Source organism: Alexandromys fortis, unplaced genomic scaffold (assembly GCF_014885135.2).
Source record: "Alexandromys fortis isolate MF-2015 unplaced genomic scaffold, M_Fortis_MF-2015_v1.1 scaffold_8_9099976_23576923, whole genome shotgun sequence".
Taxonomy (NCBI): Eukaryota; Metazoa; Chordata; class Mammalia; order Rodentia; family Cricetidae; genus Alexandromys; species Alexandromys fortis.
This window is the reverse complement of record NW_026067899.1, coordinates 7,774,825-7,795,112: the sequence shown is the minus strand read 5'-3', so window position 1 is coordinate 7,795,112 and position 20,288 is coordinate 7,774,825. Positions and strand designations below refer to the sequence as shown.

The 20,288-nt window shown below is 38.8% G+C and overlaps 1 protein-coding gene across 2 annotated transcripts in view; it reads right to left on the bottom strand.

The window, feature by feature from the left end:
- Fign (fidgetin, microtubule severing factor) overlaps positions 1 to 3,680 on the bottom strand; it is a 121,390-nt gene extending 117,710 nt beyond the window's left edge. Inside the window, exons 1-2 of one of the 2 annotated variants that reach the window (XM_050123130.1) lie at positions 3,177 to 3,680; positions 2,220 to 2,390 (exon numbers count right to left, since the gene is read on the bottom strand). In XM_050123130.1, coding sequence (XP_049979087.1) covers positions 2,220 to 2,244 — 25 coding nt within the window. In that variant the 5' untranslated portion in view covers positions 2,245 to 2,390; positions 3,177 to 3,680. The remainder of the gene's footprint in view (positions 1 to 2,219; positions 2,391 to 3,176) is intronic. The other variant, XM_050123138.1, reaches the window with a different exon arrangement.
- Between the last annotated feature and the right edge of the window lie 16,608 nt (positions 3,681 to 20,288).

Genomic DNA, 20,288 nt, shown 5'->3' with positions numbered 1-20,288 from the left:
ATCAAAAGCATCAAAGAAGCTTCCACCTCAGACCTAACTTTCAGAGGATCAATGTGACAAGGCAGTCCCTGATAGATGTTTCTCTTGATAAACGACTTGTTCAAAAGACACATTGTAGCTTTCATTTCCTGACCACAACACACTTTTAATTTGCAACAGCAGAGCTGCTGAGTGTGGGCACTTGCCCACTTCGTAGCCTTTCAGGTTTGTAGCTCTGGTTCCTTTAGGCCACACATTTGAGATAAACAAAATCTAAAAAAAAACAATCATAGTGAGAGAAAATAGAAGCCACTGGTACCCTTTCATGCCTAGATACATGTGGTCACTTTCTATACACATGTGTGCGTATATATGCATATATATGTACACACACACACTACCAGATTCCAGTGAGTGATAACAAGACTTCTGAACATCATTTTCACATCCGGCATTTAAACACACAGAGAAATAAATTATCTGAGTATTACTTAATAGTAAGCAACGTGTAGTCTCAGAGCAATTTACATACTAAAATTTGCTGTTACATGCCTTCAATGGTATTGTTGCCTGTGCGTGTTTTTACTTATTATTGCAGTAATGAGTACTATGAGTACTACTACTATCCAGAAACCATGTTTAAGTATCATTACGGTGAACAGTCAAACCATCCAATTTCTGCTCTCAGCACATTGTCCGAGCTCCGATTTAAAATTTATAAATGTAATATCCCTCCTGATCACAGGCAGCAGCCCAATCTGCTCTGAATATATATTACAGCTTTAACATCACAGAGGGAAATCGCCCATCTGGCAATCCCATTCGCTCCAACAGCTCCAGGGGAAAGAGAAAAAAAAAAAAAAAAAAAGCTGTGCTCTTTCTCCTCCTTAAAACATTTCTCAGGGCAAATTATGTGCATCTAAAATAAACAGTCTTCTTATTGATCGATTCAAAGTCAACAAGTTCCAAATGCAAAAATCCAATCAAATCCTTCCTATTCTGCAAGTGTGGTGGTGTGTGTTTAGTCCTATAGTCAGCAGAGCCCAGGTAGAAGTGGCTGTCGCACGCGGAGTCCTGAAGTCCCTTCCCTAGTATTCTCATCTGTGCTATGAGGAAAGCACTGACCAGGGCCACACTACAGATGCCTGGCAGCTTTGCCCTCTCTTATTTCTTTTTCTTTTTCTTTTTCTTTTTTTTTTTCATTTCTGTCCCTCCTTTCATTCTTCTGAAGAGAAATCTATAGCATGGGGAAAATGTAACAACAACAACAAAAAGAAAAACAGTTTAAAGTGCACATATCCTTTGGCCATGGAAAATACTTTCCCATCTTTTTGTGGTTGCTGTCCTCTTTTAGTTGCAATTGATTATCGCGAAGTGTACACACAGCACAGCCACGAGAGCTATTGAAAACCCCCCTCACTCCATTTAACTGACTTTTTTTTTTTAATTAAAGACAGAGAAAAGAGTGATTTCATATAAAGTCAGTTCAGTGCCTGAGTATTTAATTCTGTCACAGGTTAAAAGTAAAAAGCGCTGACAGACAGACAAGTCAATGGCAAAAGGAGAAAAAAAACTGCCACTGTTTCTTATAAGACATTAAGGACAGGGATAATAAGAAATATGCACTTACATATCTTATTTTCATTTAAAAGATACACCTTCACTCACTCACTCGCCCGATTAAGGGGGGGGGGGTCCACACAGAAGAACCAATTATTCCATAAAGTGCAAGCAAGAGAGAGCAGACAGTCAAATTCCATTCATAGGTTGAGAAAAAAAGAAAAAGAAAATTCCATCCAGTCCTGTGTGTGTACATTATATATATATATATACACATTAGTTAGCAATCTTTGCCCCACACTCCCACGTTCTCCATCCAGCTGCCCCCCACCCAAACAACAACAACAAAAAAATCCCACCCTGAGTTAAACTAATTTGCATACCATTTGACTTCAGCCCTATAGAGAGCATAACTAGAAACATGCAACTTCAAGATTAAAGCTAAAACCAGTGAAAAGTGTCCTGCCCGCAAGTCATGGATTAATCAAAACTAAAATACATAAACAAGTGATGGCAAATGCAAGAAAAGCATAGTGACAGATGAAAATAAACATATTGATAAAGAACTGTACATTGTGAGCATCTGATTCCCAAAGCAGACGCCAATGATTTTTATCATGCTCTTTTAATTCGTCTTCCCTATTTAAAAGCAAAGGAAGTAAATTCCAAAACTGACATACCATAAACACTGGTGCTACTGATCATTTCTTGCTGGTAGCACAAAAAGCTGAATTGGATTTTCTCACAAGCAGGAATTCCAAAGGTTGCTTTTCATTAAAGCCACTTTTCCTCTCAGCTATCAAATGTCACTGCCTTGAAACGTGGGCCCTTTCGTCAGGTATTCATTTAACCTACATGCATATAATTAAGGGGGAAAGCAACATCAACAAAAAGGGGATCTCAGATCACAAGAGAAGAAAGAAAGGAAAAAAAAAAAAAAGCACATGACCAGGAATGCAAGTCCATGTCAATTTCACTCACTCCCATTGAAACTAACAAGAGCTCCGGGGAGGACGGTAATAGGATCAGTGGATTGTATATACCATTAAATTATACATCTTTCTCTCCCGTTCCTTGCCAACAATACGCCCACCACGCTGTACCCCTCCCGGATGATGTGCTTACATTTTTCTGCAACCGATCCTCTGACATTTTTCTCGATCCCCCTGCCACGAGATTGTAATTTAACCTCAACTTTTTATGTGTGTGCAAGATTCTTATTTACACTTCGTATTTACTTAGAAGTTAGTTCCCGAAGAAAGTCTAGCCCCACCCTATGGCTCCGCTCTCTTATTTTTGTATTTTTTTTTTTTTTGAAGTAAAAAGATAGTAGTAAGTAAGCCCAATATCGCGAAAAGCGAGGTTCTTGCAGTCACGAACTCTTAATCCCATACTATTGTTACAATGATTAAGCTGCAGAAATATGCATCGTAATGTTTCAGGGCTACTTTGTACGGAGAAATTAGACAGCAGGTTGGCGTACAGAATAGAAACGAATGCAAATTAAATTTACTGTTTACGGCACAACTCAGGGACCTCTTCTCACTACAGGTCTTGGATCTATCTATATTCTTTACAAATAAAACAAAACAAAAAAAAATTAAACAGATGGTAGAAAACTACGAAGCTCCCCTTACCTGGACGCGCGGAGCGAGCTCCCGATAGGTTAGCGTAGCATCGATCCGATGTGTTTGCTGATGAATGGAAGCTAGGGTTAAGTGAAGGTGCCTATGATTTGAAATCATTCCAAGTTTTTGAAGGGAAGACGGACTGCAGCCTCTGCCATGTTGGAATTTCAAACCCAAAACAGCTGCTTGGAAGGAGCCAGCATGCCAGAGGCTGAGCGCAGGCGCAGAGCGCCGCCGAGCCAAATTCAAATCACTTTCACACTAAGAGCCAAAGATCAGTTTTCAAAGGAGAGAGGGAGAAAGAGACGCAGGCGGCCGCGCGGCCGGGCGTCGGGAGGCAGTGGCGAGAGGCGGGCGTTGGAGCGCGGCGGCCCGGGAGCCCCGGGAGGGAGCGGCGGCGCGGGCCGGGGCTGCAGGGGGAGCGGAGGCGGGAGCGGCGAGCTGCGCCCGGCCGCGGGCGGGCAGGGAGGGCGCAATGGCCGGCCGCCGGGTCATGTTACACGGCCCGGGCCTCGGCGGCCGCCCAGCTTCACAACCGCGCTCCCGCGGCCCGGAGGGGGCCCCGAGGTCATGCCGGCGCTCGGGGACGCGGAGCCTGGCCCAGCCCGCGCGCGGGGGAGAGATGCCCCCGGGGGAAGCGGGCCTGGGTGTCCACGCGCGATCGCGCGCCCCCGAGGGCCCCTCCCAGACCCTCCGGCCACCGCTGCCACCGGGCCAGCCCTCCCCCGCCGCGGCGCGCACGGGACGGGACGCGGAGCCGGGACCCCCCCCCCCCCCTGCGCCCTGGTCCCCGAGGCCCCCAGCACCAGCCCGAAAATGACTTTATCGGCTAGGGAGAGGCAAGTTGGGGAGGCAGATCAGCGTGAACCCACTTCTCCGCAGCTGCCTTTCCGCGAATAAATAAAACCCTAAGTGTCTAGGTGTGCGGTCCCCTCTCGAGCTCCCCGGCTCCCCTCCCTACCTCCCCCAGGCGGCTCGGGCAGGGGAGAGCAGCGCCCGGGGGGCCCTCGGTGCGGGAGGCTGGTGCACAGGCAGAGACCTGGGGCTTCAGCTTTCCCAGCCCCCCGCTATGGAGCAATCTGGGGACCCAGGAGAAGGAAGAGAGTCGGGGCTTTGTGGTGCTGGGAGCTGAGGAAGAATGAAATGTGCAGTTGAGTGTGTGGCTCGCATCCCAGGGAGCAGTGCCGTGCTGATTGTCTGTGGCTGAGATAGCCTTTTGTTCGCAACATAAGGTTTAAGAAACACACACACGTTTTCTGGGGTCTCTTGTTAGATGTAAATGTGCTGCATCCAGACGCTTACTATGCAGTGTAAGCTCAGTTGGTTTACTAATCACCCCGCCCCACCCCCAAACAATCAGGATCATTTGAATGGGAACCTCATTCAGACTTCTAGGCTGAGAGGATTGCCTTCAACCTATTTCATCCTAGACTAGCCAACCATCCAACTGAGATAATAAAGCAAACAATAACATTTGATCATGATGTCTACGAGATAATGTGCCCGGGAAAGTTCTTAAGGAATTGTAATGAGAGAAAGAGAGAGTTGGGTAATAATTCCTCTTCATTTTCATTAAATATGACTTTAATAGATAAATGGTGAGTTTATACTTTGGCCTGGTGGACAGCCAGTCCTCTATATTTCAACTAAACTAAGAATGAAAGAGGCAAATTACGCGTTCGACCAGGAGGCCATCTAGCTGAAAATGTTACCTTTGAAGGTTGGAGCTGAAAATGCACTTGTTTAGGGCGAATGCCCTTCCTAAGTGTCCGCTTCTCTGCCAGCTTCCCGGCTAGGGCTTTAATAGACGAAATCGCTGCTCTCATAAAAGGCCAAATATATACTCAGGAATTAAATCCATTCTTCATTTGAGATTTCCTTGCATCTCAATAGATGCGTTTATCACAATCAAAAAAAATTAAATGGTTAAATCTGAACAGATGACAATTGACGCCAAAAGAGTGGTGTGCCAAAACATATTTGTAAGCGATGAGATTTTTATTTGGAATAGATTTTGACCTGACTGCACTTCTTTATTTTTAAAGGTAGGATTGGAAAGAAAGCAGAACTTTATTCTGAGGCAGCAGAGAACACTGATGTGATTCTCTTTACATTTTAGAAGATAGCATTTAAAACGATACTGAGAAAAGTTATTCACTGGGTTTCATCACAAAGAAATACGTGTAGCAGAGTATCTGTGGGTCGCTGTGGCAGAATGTGCAGGTGACTTTTTTTTTAATCTTCAAATCACTCTTAATTTCGTTTATTACCCATTTGTGGGGTGACACGCAGAAGTCTCCAGCACATATATAGATGGTCTCTGTGCCAGACAGGCAGGACTGCCCTGTCCTTGTCTGCTGAAGGAAAAAAAAAATCTAAGAACTAATCTACCTTCAACATTAAATTCCTGAGACTGAAATTAGAGATCCTGGTCTAGTTCAGAATACTGATGTATGTATCAGTACACAAACACACACACACACACACACACACACACACACACACACATATATACATAAATATATCACCATACCCTGCATTATGATGACAGACTTAAGGTAATTCCCTAGCATAATCTAAAACAAAATAGTCCTTAGCTTTTAGGAGAGAAAGGGAAAAGTATGATGAACAAAAGTTCATTAATAGCTAATAGCTAGCACTTTCTTCAATTTCCTTACGTATTCATTGAAATATTATTAAATCCATTGTTCAACCTACCAACGAATATAATTTAACTGTAAAGTTACAAAAAAGGAAAAACTGCTCAGCAGAGCACTGCATGGATTTACAAAGTTTTAAATTGTCCAAAGTCTAATATACCCCAGAGGAAAGAGGTCTCACATAAAAGCATAGACATTATGGATCCATATATATAATAAAAATCCACAGAGGGCTTGCACTGAATGATTTCCAAGTTTTACTTTTATATATAAGCAAAAGTTGTTTTTCTCCAATTACTTTATGTGGAATTTTAAAAAAAAATGTTTTTCACAAAGGCTTTATGGCTTTGCCTGCCATGTTTATATTTTTTTATAACACTCTTTAGTTATATGCCAAGAACAAATAGCTTTGGAGTGGCCATCATATTCCATTCCCGTTCATCATTAAAATTTGCAAGTCTTGTCTGGCTGCAAGCGATTTCCTTTTCGACAATATGTATTGCGTAACTTTTTCTTGCAAAACATGAGGATTAGAAATTGAGCATTAAAACAGATTGAGCTTCCAATCAAGGCAACAGTTAATTCAGGAAGAACCAACTTGACACATCCTTCCTGTTGTGCTTGTGACACTCCACAGTGTTCCATCTTCACTTTGTAAATCGTAGAGACATCAAAACGTAAACGATTTGTATTTGAACAAGTTGCGTTTCTACATGGTACATCCTGGCTATGGCTTTTTAAGAAAATCAGAAGGTGGCGAGCCTATTGTTCTCTCTGAGGATCAGTATGTGACCGAACATATATGTGAGTGTATGTGGGTATGTTTCTCAAGCTGAGAAGAGTTCTATTTCCCTTCCTCCTCATCCTCAAGGTAGTATAAGTAATAACAAAAGTGAAAAATAAGACAATCATGAAGACGGTAACTGATTTTGATTTTGCAGATGACTGTTCCCTGACCCTCATTAGACTAAGGAGATCTAAGCTAGGGAGAATATAGGATGGGTGTTCTTGTCACAGAGAGGAAAAAGCAAGACGACCTCTGGTACAGGGGTCAGGAAGAAAAACACAAATATTGGATATTATACAGAAATGCAAGCACAGCAGGCTACTGTATACAGTTTTCATAAAATGCTGTACACAATTTAATTTTAACTACTATATTTTAATCTGAAACTTATGTTTAATATATATATAATTAAAATAAACTAATCTCTTCTTCTAAACTATTTAGTAGCCACTGATTAAAATCAAGGCAATCTAGATTTTAAGTATTCCAGTAATGAAAATTGTCATGGAATAATTTTAATGCATCTTTAAAATTGAAGATTATTTAAAGAATCATTATCTCTACTTGAATTCAGTTGAGGTGATTCAAAAGTTTTTAGACAACCCCCTCCTCCCATGAGAAGCAAGTGTAAACCTTGACCTTATTGAGTAAAATTACTGAAATTGTTCAGAATTGCATGTGAATGCAGACACTGTCAAACTGGTCTAGGATGCTTCACGTAGCCCCTTACTAACCCAACCCATGCTGGCGTGATAGTCATCTGAAATATTCCCTTAGCTATGCAGAGATGTATTCTTCAGACAATACATGATAGTCTATGTTTTTCAGATTTTCATTCACATATATTTATAGTATCCATATGGTTTATTGTAACTTCTGCCTGCCTGCCTTTTCATGGTTCTCAATTTCATTCAAAAAGTGAATACTGAATATTTACTGTGGGTAAAGATATTGTGCTTAAAAATTGCAGATTTAAAGAAAACTGAGTTAATATTTTATGGTTAAAGTCAGATAGCTCAAAGTTTATGTTGGAGGTGCATTTGTAAAAGATTCTGCACAGAAGGGGAAAAAAAAGAGTTTTGTTTTGCTTTCTGTTCATGGAGGGGGACAGTTTCTCTGGACTTAGTGGTCTCGTTTATCTTCCAAAGCATAAACTACTATGGTTTTGCACACAGTATCCTGTTTCTGCTCTCTGTTTGCCTTGCCCTTCTGTCTTATACTTTGGCTAGTCCCCCCTCCTTTTGTGTAGGCTAATTTGCTTTAGGGTTTTATTCTGGACCTCCTCTAATTTAGGAACTATTCTTCTGTGTCCTCATGAAAACCTGTATCTTTAGGCCCCTTCACAACTGTGCAAAAGCACCTCTATGTCTGACTCTACTATTAGGTTGTAAGCCTCCTGAGCGCAGGCAGGCATCCTTCTTCACTGTCCTTCACCAAATGCCTCAATTAACACTGAAACTTGTAACTGTTTGTGAAAAATGAATGACTGCATGATGGAAGAAGTTATTTCTCCATGAGCAGAAAACAGAAGTTGTGGGGTGTTTGCTGGAAACTGGTACTCTGGTCTGTCTGTATCTCTGAGACACATGGGCCAAATGTGTGTGGGAGTGAGAGATGGTTATGGAGTAGCAGGAGGGGGGTCCTAGGCAAGAAGTCTGCATTTCAATAGGTAGGCACGAAGAAATCCTGGATGGTTTGCAAGCAAGGGGTTTATGTGAATTTAGCCCCGCTTTGAGAAGACGGAGCTTACAGAACCAGAAGTGAGGAAAGCAGCGGTAAAGCTATTGCAATCATTGAACATTTGCTGGTCCCTCAAATTGCCGATGTTTCTGGAATGTTCACTGATTTGCTCCCTTGCCTTTTTTTTTTTTTTAAAAAAAAATAAAGGGTATATTTGTATTGATTGTTCAATTCTCCACATCTGTTTTGTAAGAGTGCAAAATGTCACTGTGTTTAAAGACATTTATTTAATGTCAAAGATATAAAACAGGACAATATATTACAACTGAACTTTTCTTCCCCTTAAAGCTGAACGTAGTCTTCCTACTCATTATTCTGCTTCCCTCCCTGCCCATCACTTTACGCTTAGTTCCATGCTTTAAGCTTAGAGGAAGTGATGGGCGACCAGAAGGAGAGTTCTTCCCCAGTGTCTGTCCGCTTAAGCAAAGCGAGCAAAGTGAGGTTGGTTTGGAAACACTGACTACAGCACAGACATACATTTCCTTCATTTAGAGTATATTAAAGTTTCTTAAACGGGCTTTTTAATTCATTTAAGACAGCATTAGGTTAGGTGGGCTGTTGGTGCTTTGAATTAATGTGCAAGCTGTTAATCTCCATAGACCTGGATTTAAAATTAGACAAAGCAATAATTAGTTTGGCACCATCATTTCACTACCCAGAGGGTAATAATGTAGGTCATAAAATACTACAGCATGGCACAAGTTTTTTTTTTTTTTTATTCCTTCTGCAAAACAAGGATCTGTTGTACCTTGGTTAAAAACACACACACACACACAAACACGTGTGTGCGTGTGTGTATACGCACATGCACGTGTGTGATTCTCACTGGAAAACACAATGGTGTCGCTTTTGATGTATGTTTCACCATTCCTACAGCGACGGAGTTTCAGAAATTCTTATCAGGTTTTCCCGGTTTAAGGTGAAGCTCCCTCTCTTCTGAGTGATACAAAGAAACAGTGCTTGCCTCACTCAAGGCTGGCTTTTGTTTTGTTTTGTCTTTCTCTCTGTATTATTCTTTCCAGACTGCATTTATCCATTTACTGACAGAATTAAGATATAATATTTTTATTGAAATCTCACTTTGCTGTATTTTCTCCACCAGTTTTCCATTTCATCACATTAAAAGACCGGTCTTATATAACTATTTTTAACATATAAAAGTGCTGCATTCAAGCAAGAGCTTACCGTACATGCCTTGATTTGTTTTCATGGCGAATGACTACTGGCAATATTAATAATTCAAGAACAGAAACAATGGAAATACAGAGGAATTACCTTTGGAAACTTCTTCCTGTCAATCATCCTTGCCAGATTCCTATTTGAACATTCTGAAAATGAGGAAGACATCGGGTCTAGCCTTAAAGTATGAGTAATGGTTTTCTGCTTCCTTACACTGTTCACCTCAACTGAGCTGTTAAAGCAAAGTATCCTGGGTGTTTCTATATAGTTTAATATTTCAAGCCATGAAAAAATGCTTTAATATTGAATCGAAAATATATTTCATACAATATACATGTTCAGAGTTTCTGTTTTACATAAAGTAATGTGCTAGCACCTGTTTGTCTCTATAGAGACTGTTCAATGTATCAGATGAGTACATTCACAAATCATTTAAGTTGAGCTGTTCAAGTGATGTGAGCCCCTGATACAAACTTGCTAATGATAATTATAGAACTGATGCTGATTTAGTCATTTCAAAAAAGCCACGGAGGCATAATTAGTGTCTGAATGGCCTCAATATTGCATTATTAGGAGGCTAGGGTGAAACTTAAAATGAGAACATCAAGGCTGATAGCAGAAGAGAAAACATGAAATACATACATAATTCATTCTTTGATATTATAAAGGTTTATAACCAGAAACAATAATTTGCAGAAAGCATCTCATGTATTGGAGCCAACTGCAATCACTTGGTCAACCTGTTAAAGATCAAATAGTATACTCTTAGCTATTCTCAGTGGTGTCTTTGTAATAAAGTAGCAGCAAACAGACAATGTTTGACTCTGGTCACTTTTAAAGAATGTTCAGTTTATCAGTAGGGACTTTAATCTCAACCTTAATAGAGTACAAAAGAAGCCTTGTTCCAGTGCTGCTCTCCTTAAGGCCACAAGGCACGTGCACAGTTTTTTTTTTCCTTTTTTTTTTTAATTTAAAAGACGAAAAATAAAATTCTCCTTCTGAGAATACTAAGCATTGTATTTTTTCCCCAAGAGTGTTTGCATTCATCCTTCCTTTGTAAAGCCCTTCTTCCCCCTTTCCCTTCAGATAACATGGATGAACCACCGTACTTCACAACCATCAAGAGAGTGAAGACTTACAGAACGTTAACAAAACATCCCCTGCTCGGGAACCCTGCTGGGTTGACCATGATCAGGTGACCTATTATGTTGGTTGGCTTGAGCGCTTTGGCAGAAAAGTCACTCCTTTTTGATAGTATCATCCATAAAAAGACAATCCATCTGAAGAATCATGCCCAGATCAGAGAAAACATAGCAATACACTATAGCGTCTGTCATTCTGCTTCAGCATCAGAATGGTGTCCAGTACATCACACAGAGGCATCTTTACATTAATATGTCTGCTATCTAAATGTCTGCTTCAGTCAGGTAGTAATGGCTGTTATTTTAATTTCCCCAAATGACAAGGTCTGAGTCACCACACATAAGGAAGCCCTGCTCTGCATATAATTATTGTTCTTCATTTTTAAGTGAGGTATTTTGCTCTCAGAACAACCAGAGTTCCAAATAACTAGGAAGAGAGAGAGGGATTATTAATAATAACAATTAAACAAGGCCAGAAAAAATGAACTTTTGAATATGTGGGTAAGATGTGGTGTTATGTGGTTCATATATATTTCAGAGGATCAACTATAAAGGAAGGGAAATGCCTCAAAGACAGCTGCATTAATGAAGCCCACTCCATTACGGGTGAAGTTCACAGAAACTGGAGACCTGGAACACACCAAACAGCCTGCAGGTAGCTTACCAGATTGGAGAGTATTGCTTCCAGTTGACTCAGTTAACTTAAATCTCTCCAAGCAAGCCCATATCCAATTTTATCACTATCAGTGTCACAAGATGAGTGTTGGCTATATGTCACAATGGATGTTGTAAGGGCAACCCCCCCCACACACACACTAGCACGTGTGCACATGCATACATACAGGAACACTGACATAGATAGAGATACTAACAAACATCAATAAGACTTTCTGCTGTGACTTCTAAATAAAATTAAATTTTACTTTCTACCACTTAGCTAGTTCAAGATAATCTCAGTCTTTTTAGTTGCTTGTTTATTTTGAAGTCACCTTCCTTTCTTCTCTCTTGGTGTAAACAGAAGGTCCTGTTTTTGATGTGGACTCTGAAGCTCCTTGGCTATATTTTGTTTTTACGAAGATTTAATTCACTGTGTGCAGCCTTGGTGGTTGGTTTTGTGTAGACGAATCCATGAGAGCCTATTAAAGGAGTAACAAAGATACACTCACAGATACACAACAAGGCGGATGGCTGCATTGGTCCTCCATTCTGCCCAGGGGTGAATGATACCAGAGTTCAATCTCCAACTACCGAGTGAAAACGAGAGAGAGAGAGAGAGAGAGAGAGAGAGAGAGAGAGAGAGAGAGAGAGAGAGAGAGNGATTACCCCACTTTTCCTTTAAAGGGGTCTGTTGGCAGAGCAGAAGCACTGTCTCTATGGGGTCAGATAGTCCTAGGTCATGGGTGGAGCAAATATTCACTGTACTTCCCCTTTGTGTCAAATTAAGAAGGTTCTAATCCTAACATAAAATAATTTACACAGGCAACAATTATCAAGTATTATCCAAGAGAAAGAAAATGTAATAACATACACACACACACACACAAAAAAAAAGGAACTACGACAAACAGGAACAGCATCAAGCAAAAAATACATACTAAATGTTCAGGCTACACGTAACTGACAAATAACAGATTATTCCAATAGCTGACCTATCCTAAAGAGTCTAAGTTTTGTACGTAATATACCTAACCAAGAGAAAAGAGAATAGTAACTGTGACCTTCTAGTCTTTAACTCATCAAAACCTGAGAAGGAAAATAATATTACCTGAGTAAGCAGGACGTGCAACCAAGCAACTTTCAAGAGAGGCAAGAAGTGACAGAAACATCTGGCTACCTGGACAATCACCCAACCAACTTTGGATATAGGCCTAGAATATCTGACAGACCATTTTCAGAAACACGTAAATTTGAAAGACTGGCTTAGCCTGTCTTGGCAAGTTCAGCAGTCACTATACCTTGTATCTTGATTGTCCAGATTGGACAGTGGGCTTACTGTGAGCAGTCAAGTCAAGAAAAGTTCTTTACCCAATAGGACAGTTTGCCAAGAAGAAAACAAGATCAATATGGAGTGACTTTGGTGCCCATCATTGTCTTAGGAGTAGTTTAATGCTGCCAGGAGTAATAGTGTCATATTCTGTAGTTCTTTGAAGTGTTTGACGATAACCTATCTATGCTGAGTGCATCTCTGTGCATCTATAACCTAACTAGCATAAGTATAAGTATGTCAAATATGGGTGACTAATAACCTGTAATTATTAGTAACTATATAGCTTAAAGACTAAAGCTTCACATTATAAAAATAGATAATCTTTAAACAGATGTGCAGCGTAAGAAGAATGACAAAGGTTTCCATTTACTGTTTTGTGCATACCTTAAGTAGGTTTCCTTAGTCGTATCATAGAATCATAAGTTAAATGATCTAAGTCATCTCTGTTTATGATGTTCAATATGTATGTGTCCATGTTTTCCCTAGCCAGTTAGATTTTCTCACTTGTTTGTCATCCCTGGGAGCTTCATAACCTTTGGGATATTTTTCTACTTCATGATCCATATGGAACCTTTTTAAGTCCATCTTCAGATATACCTCATTCTGTAGAGATATCGTGTGTTCATTGCTCCATTTCTAAAGTATGCCACGCTTAGCACATCCGTGTTTTAGAAGGATGGGCTATCTAGATAAAAACTAGATGACACTCATAGCCTAAATGGAAATTTAATTTTGATATAAAACATGCAATTCTTCATCAGTCTCAGTTTCACATTTCCTGCCACACTCAGAATCCAAAGTTTATTTGTCAATATAAGCTATCATTATAAAAAAAAACACAATAGCATATTTAATTAAAAACAAACTAATAAAAATAGAGAAAAGTAAGAATAAAAGAAAAAGTCCACACACATGGCTAAGCGCTGTTATTTCATATTTATATCCATTCTCCTTCCATCACCTTCTTATGTGTTTCTTCCGCTTTCTCTACTCTAGAAGCAATTTTAATCTTTCCTGTGTTGTAAAAATCATAGTTTATTTATCTTGTATTTTTCCTAAACTATTATGTATTCATAAATTCTCTACATTCTTGAGGATTTTTAACTTGAGTTTTAAGAGACTTCTTTCCTCAAAATTATTTGTCTTTTCAACCTTGTTTTCCAAGATTGTTTCTTTTTATGACTAAAACACTCAGCTTTGATATCTTGACTTTTTTCTTTTTGATCTTAAATGGAACAAACCCTCAACTAGAAAATGTTTCATATAAAATGATGTGGTAAAAGGGAAGCAAGTAGTCCAAAAATAGTTTGGAATTTCAAAAAAAGAAGGAAGTGAAATCAGTTAATATCTCAAATGTGATCCTGTGAAATCACCATATTTATTTGCTTCTTGAAGTAAATCTTCAGAGATATAGATGCTATGTCTCATTAGAAATGTAGCTTCGCTTTACTTACCCTGATCATTGTGCTTGTGCAGTATTTGGACCCATTTGGATGTTGCTGCAGGTACAGATTACCGTAGCACTGAACAACAGACACATCCACCATGGCTTTTCTTCTACATTCTGTTCATTCTTTTAATGTTTGTACTTCCAACATCCTAGAAGTGATTTTCATGGATGCGCAAACGAGAATTTGTCTTCTATTCAACTAGGCTCTGTAATTGTATTTCATGCTGCATTCAGACACACCTATCACATTGGACTCTAGTTTAAAAAAATCTGATTTGCAAAGGGTATAAATAATTCCTACCACAGATGGAGATCTAGTGGAATGCACAGATAGAAGTGCAATCCAGATCTATCTTACTGCAAAGTGTTCTCTTCTGTCACATTCTGGAGCTGGTTTAGCTCTTATTCTTTCCTGAACGTCACTCTTGTATGGACATCCCCGGAATCAGTGTTATGACTGCTGGGAAATTGCTCAATATTTTTCAGGCTTGTTCAGGCAAAATGTCCTGTCCTAATTAGATTTGAAGTCACTCACTCATGCTGTAAAACCAAGCTGACATGCTGTGCAATGGTGTTCTTCTTGGTTATTGTTCAGCTAAACTAACAGGTCCAAACTCTGCTATTTAGAAAGGTCTGTCCTTCAGTAAATTGATGGGGGATGGAAAGACTCTGAATTACACAAAATTTGTTTATTTTTCAACCTGTATTCATGATTTGTTTGGACAGTGTTTGTGAGTTTCTCAATAACTTAATTTTTACTTTATTTTCCTTACTAATAATAAAGTCATTCACATGGAAGTTGATCAGATCTGCCCATCATGTTCATAATTATTCCATTGCACCATCTTCCTTTCTTTTCCCATTTTCACCATAAAACGGGAATTTCTAAAATCCAGTAATTTCTAAAATATTTATAAATGTTAGTGTGCCTTGTAAAGTAGGAGGGGATCTTTCTTCATCAGTAAAGGGTGGAATAAAACAAAGATTAATTTGTAGTATATAAATACATTTTAATGCTGGAAAATAAGTTTAGTACAAACAGTACTTTGCACATTTTCTAAACTTTCTATGTTTAATATATACCTGGTAAGATTGTTGCATCCTATTCCTTACAACCAATCAGAATAATTTTTCAAACACACACACACACACACACACACACACAGACACACAGACAGACAGAGACAGAATATTATCTAATTGCTAATGTTTGTTTGAGTGTGGCTTAATTTTTATATTCATTTTTAAATCAGGTCTTACTGTGTAAACCAGACTGGCCTCACATTTTGTAAGTCAAACTGTATTCCAATTCAGGAGCTTTTGACTTAGTCTCCCTAGTGCTGGGATCAGTCACATGCCATGACAACTGGTTAGTGACTAGATTTTATAATGGATTTGGGTGCATATTTATCATTGGTAAACAAATGTATGAGTAGCCATGTTGTTTTATGGTATATATATATATACATATATATATATATGTGTGTGTGTGTGATATATGCGTATAATGTGTGTGTGTGTGATGTGTGATATGGTTTTTTTTTTTTTTTCGAGACAGGGTTTCTCTGTAGCTTTGGAGCCTGTCCTGGCATTAGCTCTTGTAGACCAGGCTGGCCTTGAACTCACAGAGACCCGCGTGCCTCTGCTTCTCAAGTGCTGGGATTAAAGGCATGCACCACTACCACTCAGCTATGATGTGGAGTTTTTATAAAAGAGATTAAGTACATTGATCTATTTATTAATATCTGAATAAAATTTTGCCTAAAGTATAAAGTTATCAGAAGCATTAGTGCTCTGAAATAAAATTTATAATGTCCTTTTTTCCTGCTTTTTCTATTTTTCCAGTTTTTCTTCTTCCTCTTGACATGAGCTTGTTTTCTTACTATAACTATTCTTTAAATGACTCTTCACATGAGAGATATGCACAAAAAGTATATTTTGATGGAACAATGCCTGATTCATATAAATTCAAAAGATTGGTATGAACAGCCTCAATCAGAACAAGCTTGGTATGACTCAGAAGAGAGCTTTTGTTTACCACGTCCTTATCATTATACTCTCAGGAAGATGAGTCAATAGGGGTACTCTATTTATAGCTACAGAAAACGCAATCGCATCTCAACACTTGAACCACCTTGTTTTTCTGAGCCATGTGCTGCTGGACAGTTGATGGTCACGAGCCTCCAGATATTAGAAAATCCATTAGGGAATTTCTATCCACTGGTCAATCTCTCTGAAGCAGATGTCTGTCTTTTAGCTTCAGTGAAAGTGCCAGGATTTTATTCTATAAGATTGGACCTTAATTCTTCCTTGTAGCTTCCAGACAGAAGTGCGTTCAGGAGTTGAACTGGCAGCAGCTGACCACTTTGTGTTCTGCCTATGTCAGGTGCTGTGATCTCATCTAATGGAAGAGATTCAAGGCGTAGATGGTGGCCGTGGCTCAGGATGATGCGCTCACTGTGGAAAAAGAAAGGTACATGCTTCATTTTGCAAGTTAGCATTGTAAGGCTTCGTAGGCTTGGCATCTGTGTGCTCGTGAAATTGTCTTATTACCTTGTGAATGGGCACCATGCCATGCTAGCAGATGGACATAAAGAGTGCCAGAAACATGGGCCATGTATCATTTTTTGAGCGTTAGTGTCTAGAAATGTATGATATTTTAAATGCAGATTTGTGGCTTGTTACATACCTGGAAAGAACATTGGTGTGCACAGAGGTCCATCACGTGTGAGTTCTCATCCTGAGGGACAGAAACTGATGCTGTGATTTGCACTCTTGATTGTTCTATTTTCACTTGGGTTCATATTAATTACCAAAAACTTTTTCCAAAGGGAAAAAAAAAGTGTCAGGTGATTCTCAGGCAGCAAGACATCAAAAAGATTAAATAAACAGAGAAATAAATAAATAAATAAATAAATAAAGCTCTGTGAAGCATGGGCAAACTCCTTAGGAGTCCAAAATATAGGTTTGATCATCATTCTATATAATTATAAGTAACAATTATATACTGTATATATTCATGTATGTATTTCCCTTCATAGGTTATTATTATACAAACAAAATATGGTATTATGATGAAAAATGGAAAAACTGGTTTGTTTAGAGCTGGTAGGAGACCAACTAACTGCCTACTGCTTATCACAGTTGTAAGTTGGAGAACGCCAAGGCTCAGTCTGGACATCAGGAGATCTTGTCACTGAGTGGCTCATGAGAAGTTAGTAGTGACCTCTCATTATGGCAGAATTATGTTTTTCACGTATTGGAAGAAGCTAGGTTGTTGATGAAGTCTTCACCAGGCAGACATGCTGTGGGGCAATTTAGACACTGTCCAAGAAAGAGGAGAGCTGAGAATGGCTTTGGAGGTTTCAGAGATTATAGACAACTGATCTAGATCACATGGGTCCCAAAGTGATATTCTGAGTGTAAATTATTTAGAGCGAATCTGTCTCTAGGTCAGTGCCAGTTGACCACGTGTTTGCTCAACCCTTTGTTTCATATTGGCTGTGGCCTTTCGTGCCTAGAGATTTGTGACATTGTTCCTCTGGACTTGTGCTCAAATAAAGTTAAAAAACAAGCGTGTTAAAAAAAAGAAAGAAAAAAAGAAACAATCTTAAAGAGCTTTTTCACTTTCTGTGGGTTGAATTCACCCAGTATATTAACATACAAGAGCAGGCTATTTCTGTACCACTGAGATCACGAGTTCTAAATAACAGAAATTGTGAACAAAGCTTCTTCTGCCAAGCTCTCCCATGTAAAAGTTGACAAAAATTAAACGGAACCTCTCAGCTGTTTTGTAGGAAATGCCTTTGTGATTACTCCCCACAAGGTCTGTCTCTTCCTTTGCCACCAATGAGCCGGTTTTATACACAATGAGTGGGTGGGAGGAAAGGAAGAGTAGACACATGAGCTGCCTATGAACATTCCACAATATGAAAAATGAGTTTTTTCCCTTGTTGGTGGACCTCCTCTCAATTAGAAGTTTGAAACACAATGAGAAGTCAACACCCCAGGCTCAGTCCTTTTTAACAGACCCTTTATGATGACAGAATCTTTATAATCATTGCTTCTTTTTCCAGTATTTTTCTCATTTTTATTTAATATTCTAGTTTTACTTTGATTAATATTTGTGAAGTGCTTCTAGTGGAAGCAGATAAGAGTGGAGAAAAATTCATGTTTTGAGTTCATCTCGACAAACCGGCATGACCCAAACCAATAAAAGGAAATCCAAATGCTGAATATGTTGGAATGAAATAATTTCTCAAATTTATTATCATCCTTTAAAAAATTTTAACAATAATTTACAAAAATACATTCATTAGGGTAATGGGTTTAATTTCACATTAATACAATAAAGGGCTCTCTTTTAAGGAATTAGTTATATAAAAAGATAAAATGATAGTAATTACTGAATTAGTGTTACCTCTAAGTTTAGAGAAATATTAAGTGCCCTGAAAGTGAAGTAGCACTGATTAATGTTTTACAGTATCACACTGGTGCGTGGAAAGACAAGTTACATTAAAACTCTGCATGCAGAAGGTGGCTTAAATGAAGCTGACATCACACATCACGCTGCTGTCTCCTCTGACATACTAGTTGTCTTTTTACCGTTAAGAGTCCCTTAGGAAAGGGTAACAGCAATGAAGGGATTGGAAGAGTTGATGTATGCCTAGTTCGTTCATATGCTGTGAGTAATGAGCTCTTCCCGTGTCAGAGTATTCCTGAAACGCTGAATCCTCTACCAATCTAATAGAAAAGTTAATGTTTGTTTCCTCCTATAATACCCCTGCCCTCCTATTTAGCTGTCGCGATAGGAGCTACCAATCGACAGAAACATTATCAATATCGTTATAATGGTCCTATTAACAATTCTTAGTGTTTCTGAGTGTCTCCACTGGTAGGTACGTACCAGTGACCAGAAGGTCATAAGGGTGTCTAGAATCAGTAATAATTGTGCGATGGTTTTATTGCAAATACTGAGTATATTTTCATACAGATGGAAGATTGGCTGTGCTGTTCTTAATAGAAATGAACTCCAGACACAACTACATCAGTCCCTGGTAGGATAATTTCTTAAGATTCCAAAAGTATCAATATTTTTAAAAATCTAACTTTTCTTGATACAACTCAGTTCAATACCCTGTATTACATGCATGGAGTCTGGAATTAATATAATACACATTGGTATTTGCAGAGGGGTTTAGAATCTTCAAAGCCTCTTTTTCTATCATATTCTATTTTTTAAAAAGCCCTTGAGGCTCCTGGGATATAAGTGACTTGTCTAAGATCCTCGAGTTTGGAGAGTCGCAAGGAGTGGCCTTGACATCTTCCACCCTATGCCCCAGACTTTTCCCAAAGCCAAGATATTTTCCTTGCAGAACATTCAAGGTTCTATGTTTAGGGGTTAGATAACTTGGGTCTCGTTCAAACTTAATTATCCTTAGGCAAAGCATTTAACAACCTTGTTCCTATAAACAGGGAAAACTCCTGATTATTTTCCTTATAGAGCTGGGAGGGAAAGAGAAAATCAAGTCCTCATTGCTCATAATTTGGTACCTCGCTCATTGCACCAGTCAACAGAGACTAGCAATTCCTTGCACGCACAGCCACGGCTTTACTTATATTTGCGACTCATTATTTATTTGGATGTTTGTATATCTTCACATTTTTCTAATCTTAACTTGTCTGTTTAATTTCTTGAGGGAAATAATTCTCAATTCTTTTTTTTTTTAATTCTCTGTGGAAGCCAGAAAAATGTCTTGGAATGAATGTGGAAATGAATGATGCTCGAAAAAGCTTTGGAGTAAATGAAAACCTAATGATTCAATATGGCACTTAATTAAACTATTGGAAGTAATTGGAACCCATTTTAAGCAACTATTCTAGAGGATATGAATAACTAAAAATCTGATTTTTTTTCATTTAAATTCCAATTAGTAGTAGTGCCTTTGAATCGTGATGCCAATACTTTGTTAGTTTATGCAGTGATGCAGAAACTCCTTGCCCTTGTGGCATAGTTTACATTTTTGCAGATTTAGCTCTTTTGTTTATTTTGGAGTCTCCCTTAAATAAATATTTTTACTTATTAGCAGAGGCATGATGTTGACATCCAACTGAGTTTTTTGGTTACACAATTAGTTATTAATATAAAAACCATAAAAATTTTTGACACCTTTTAA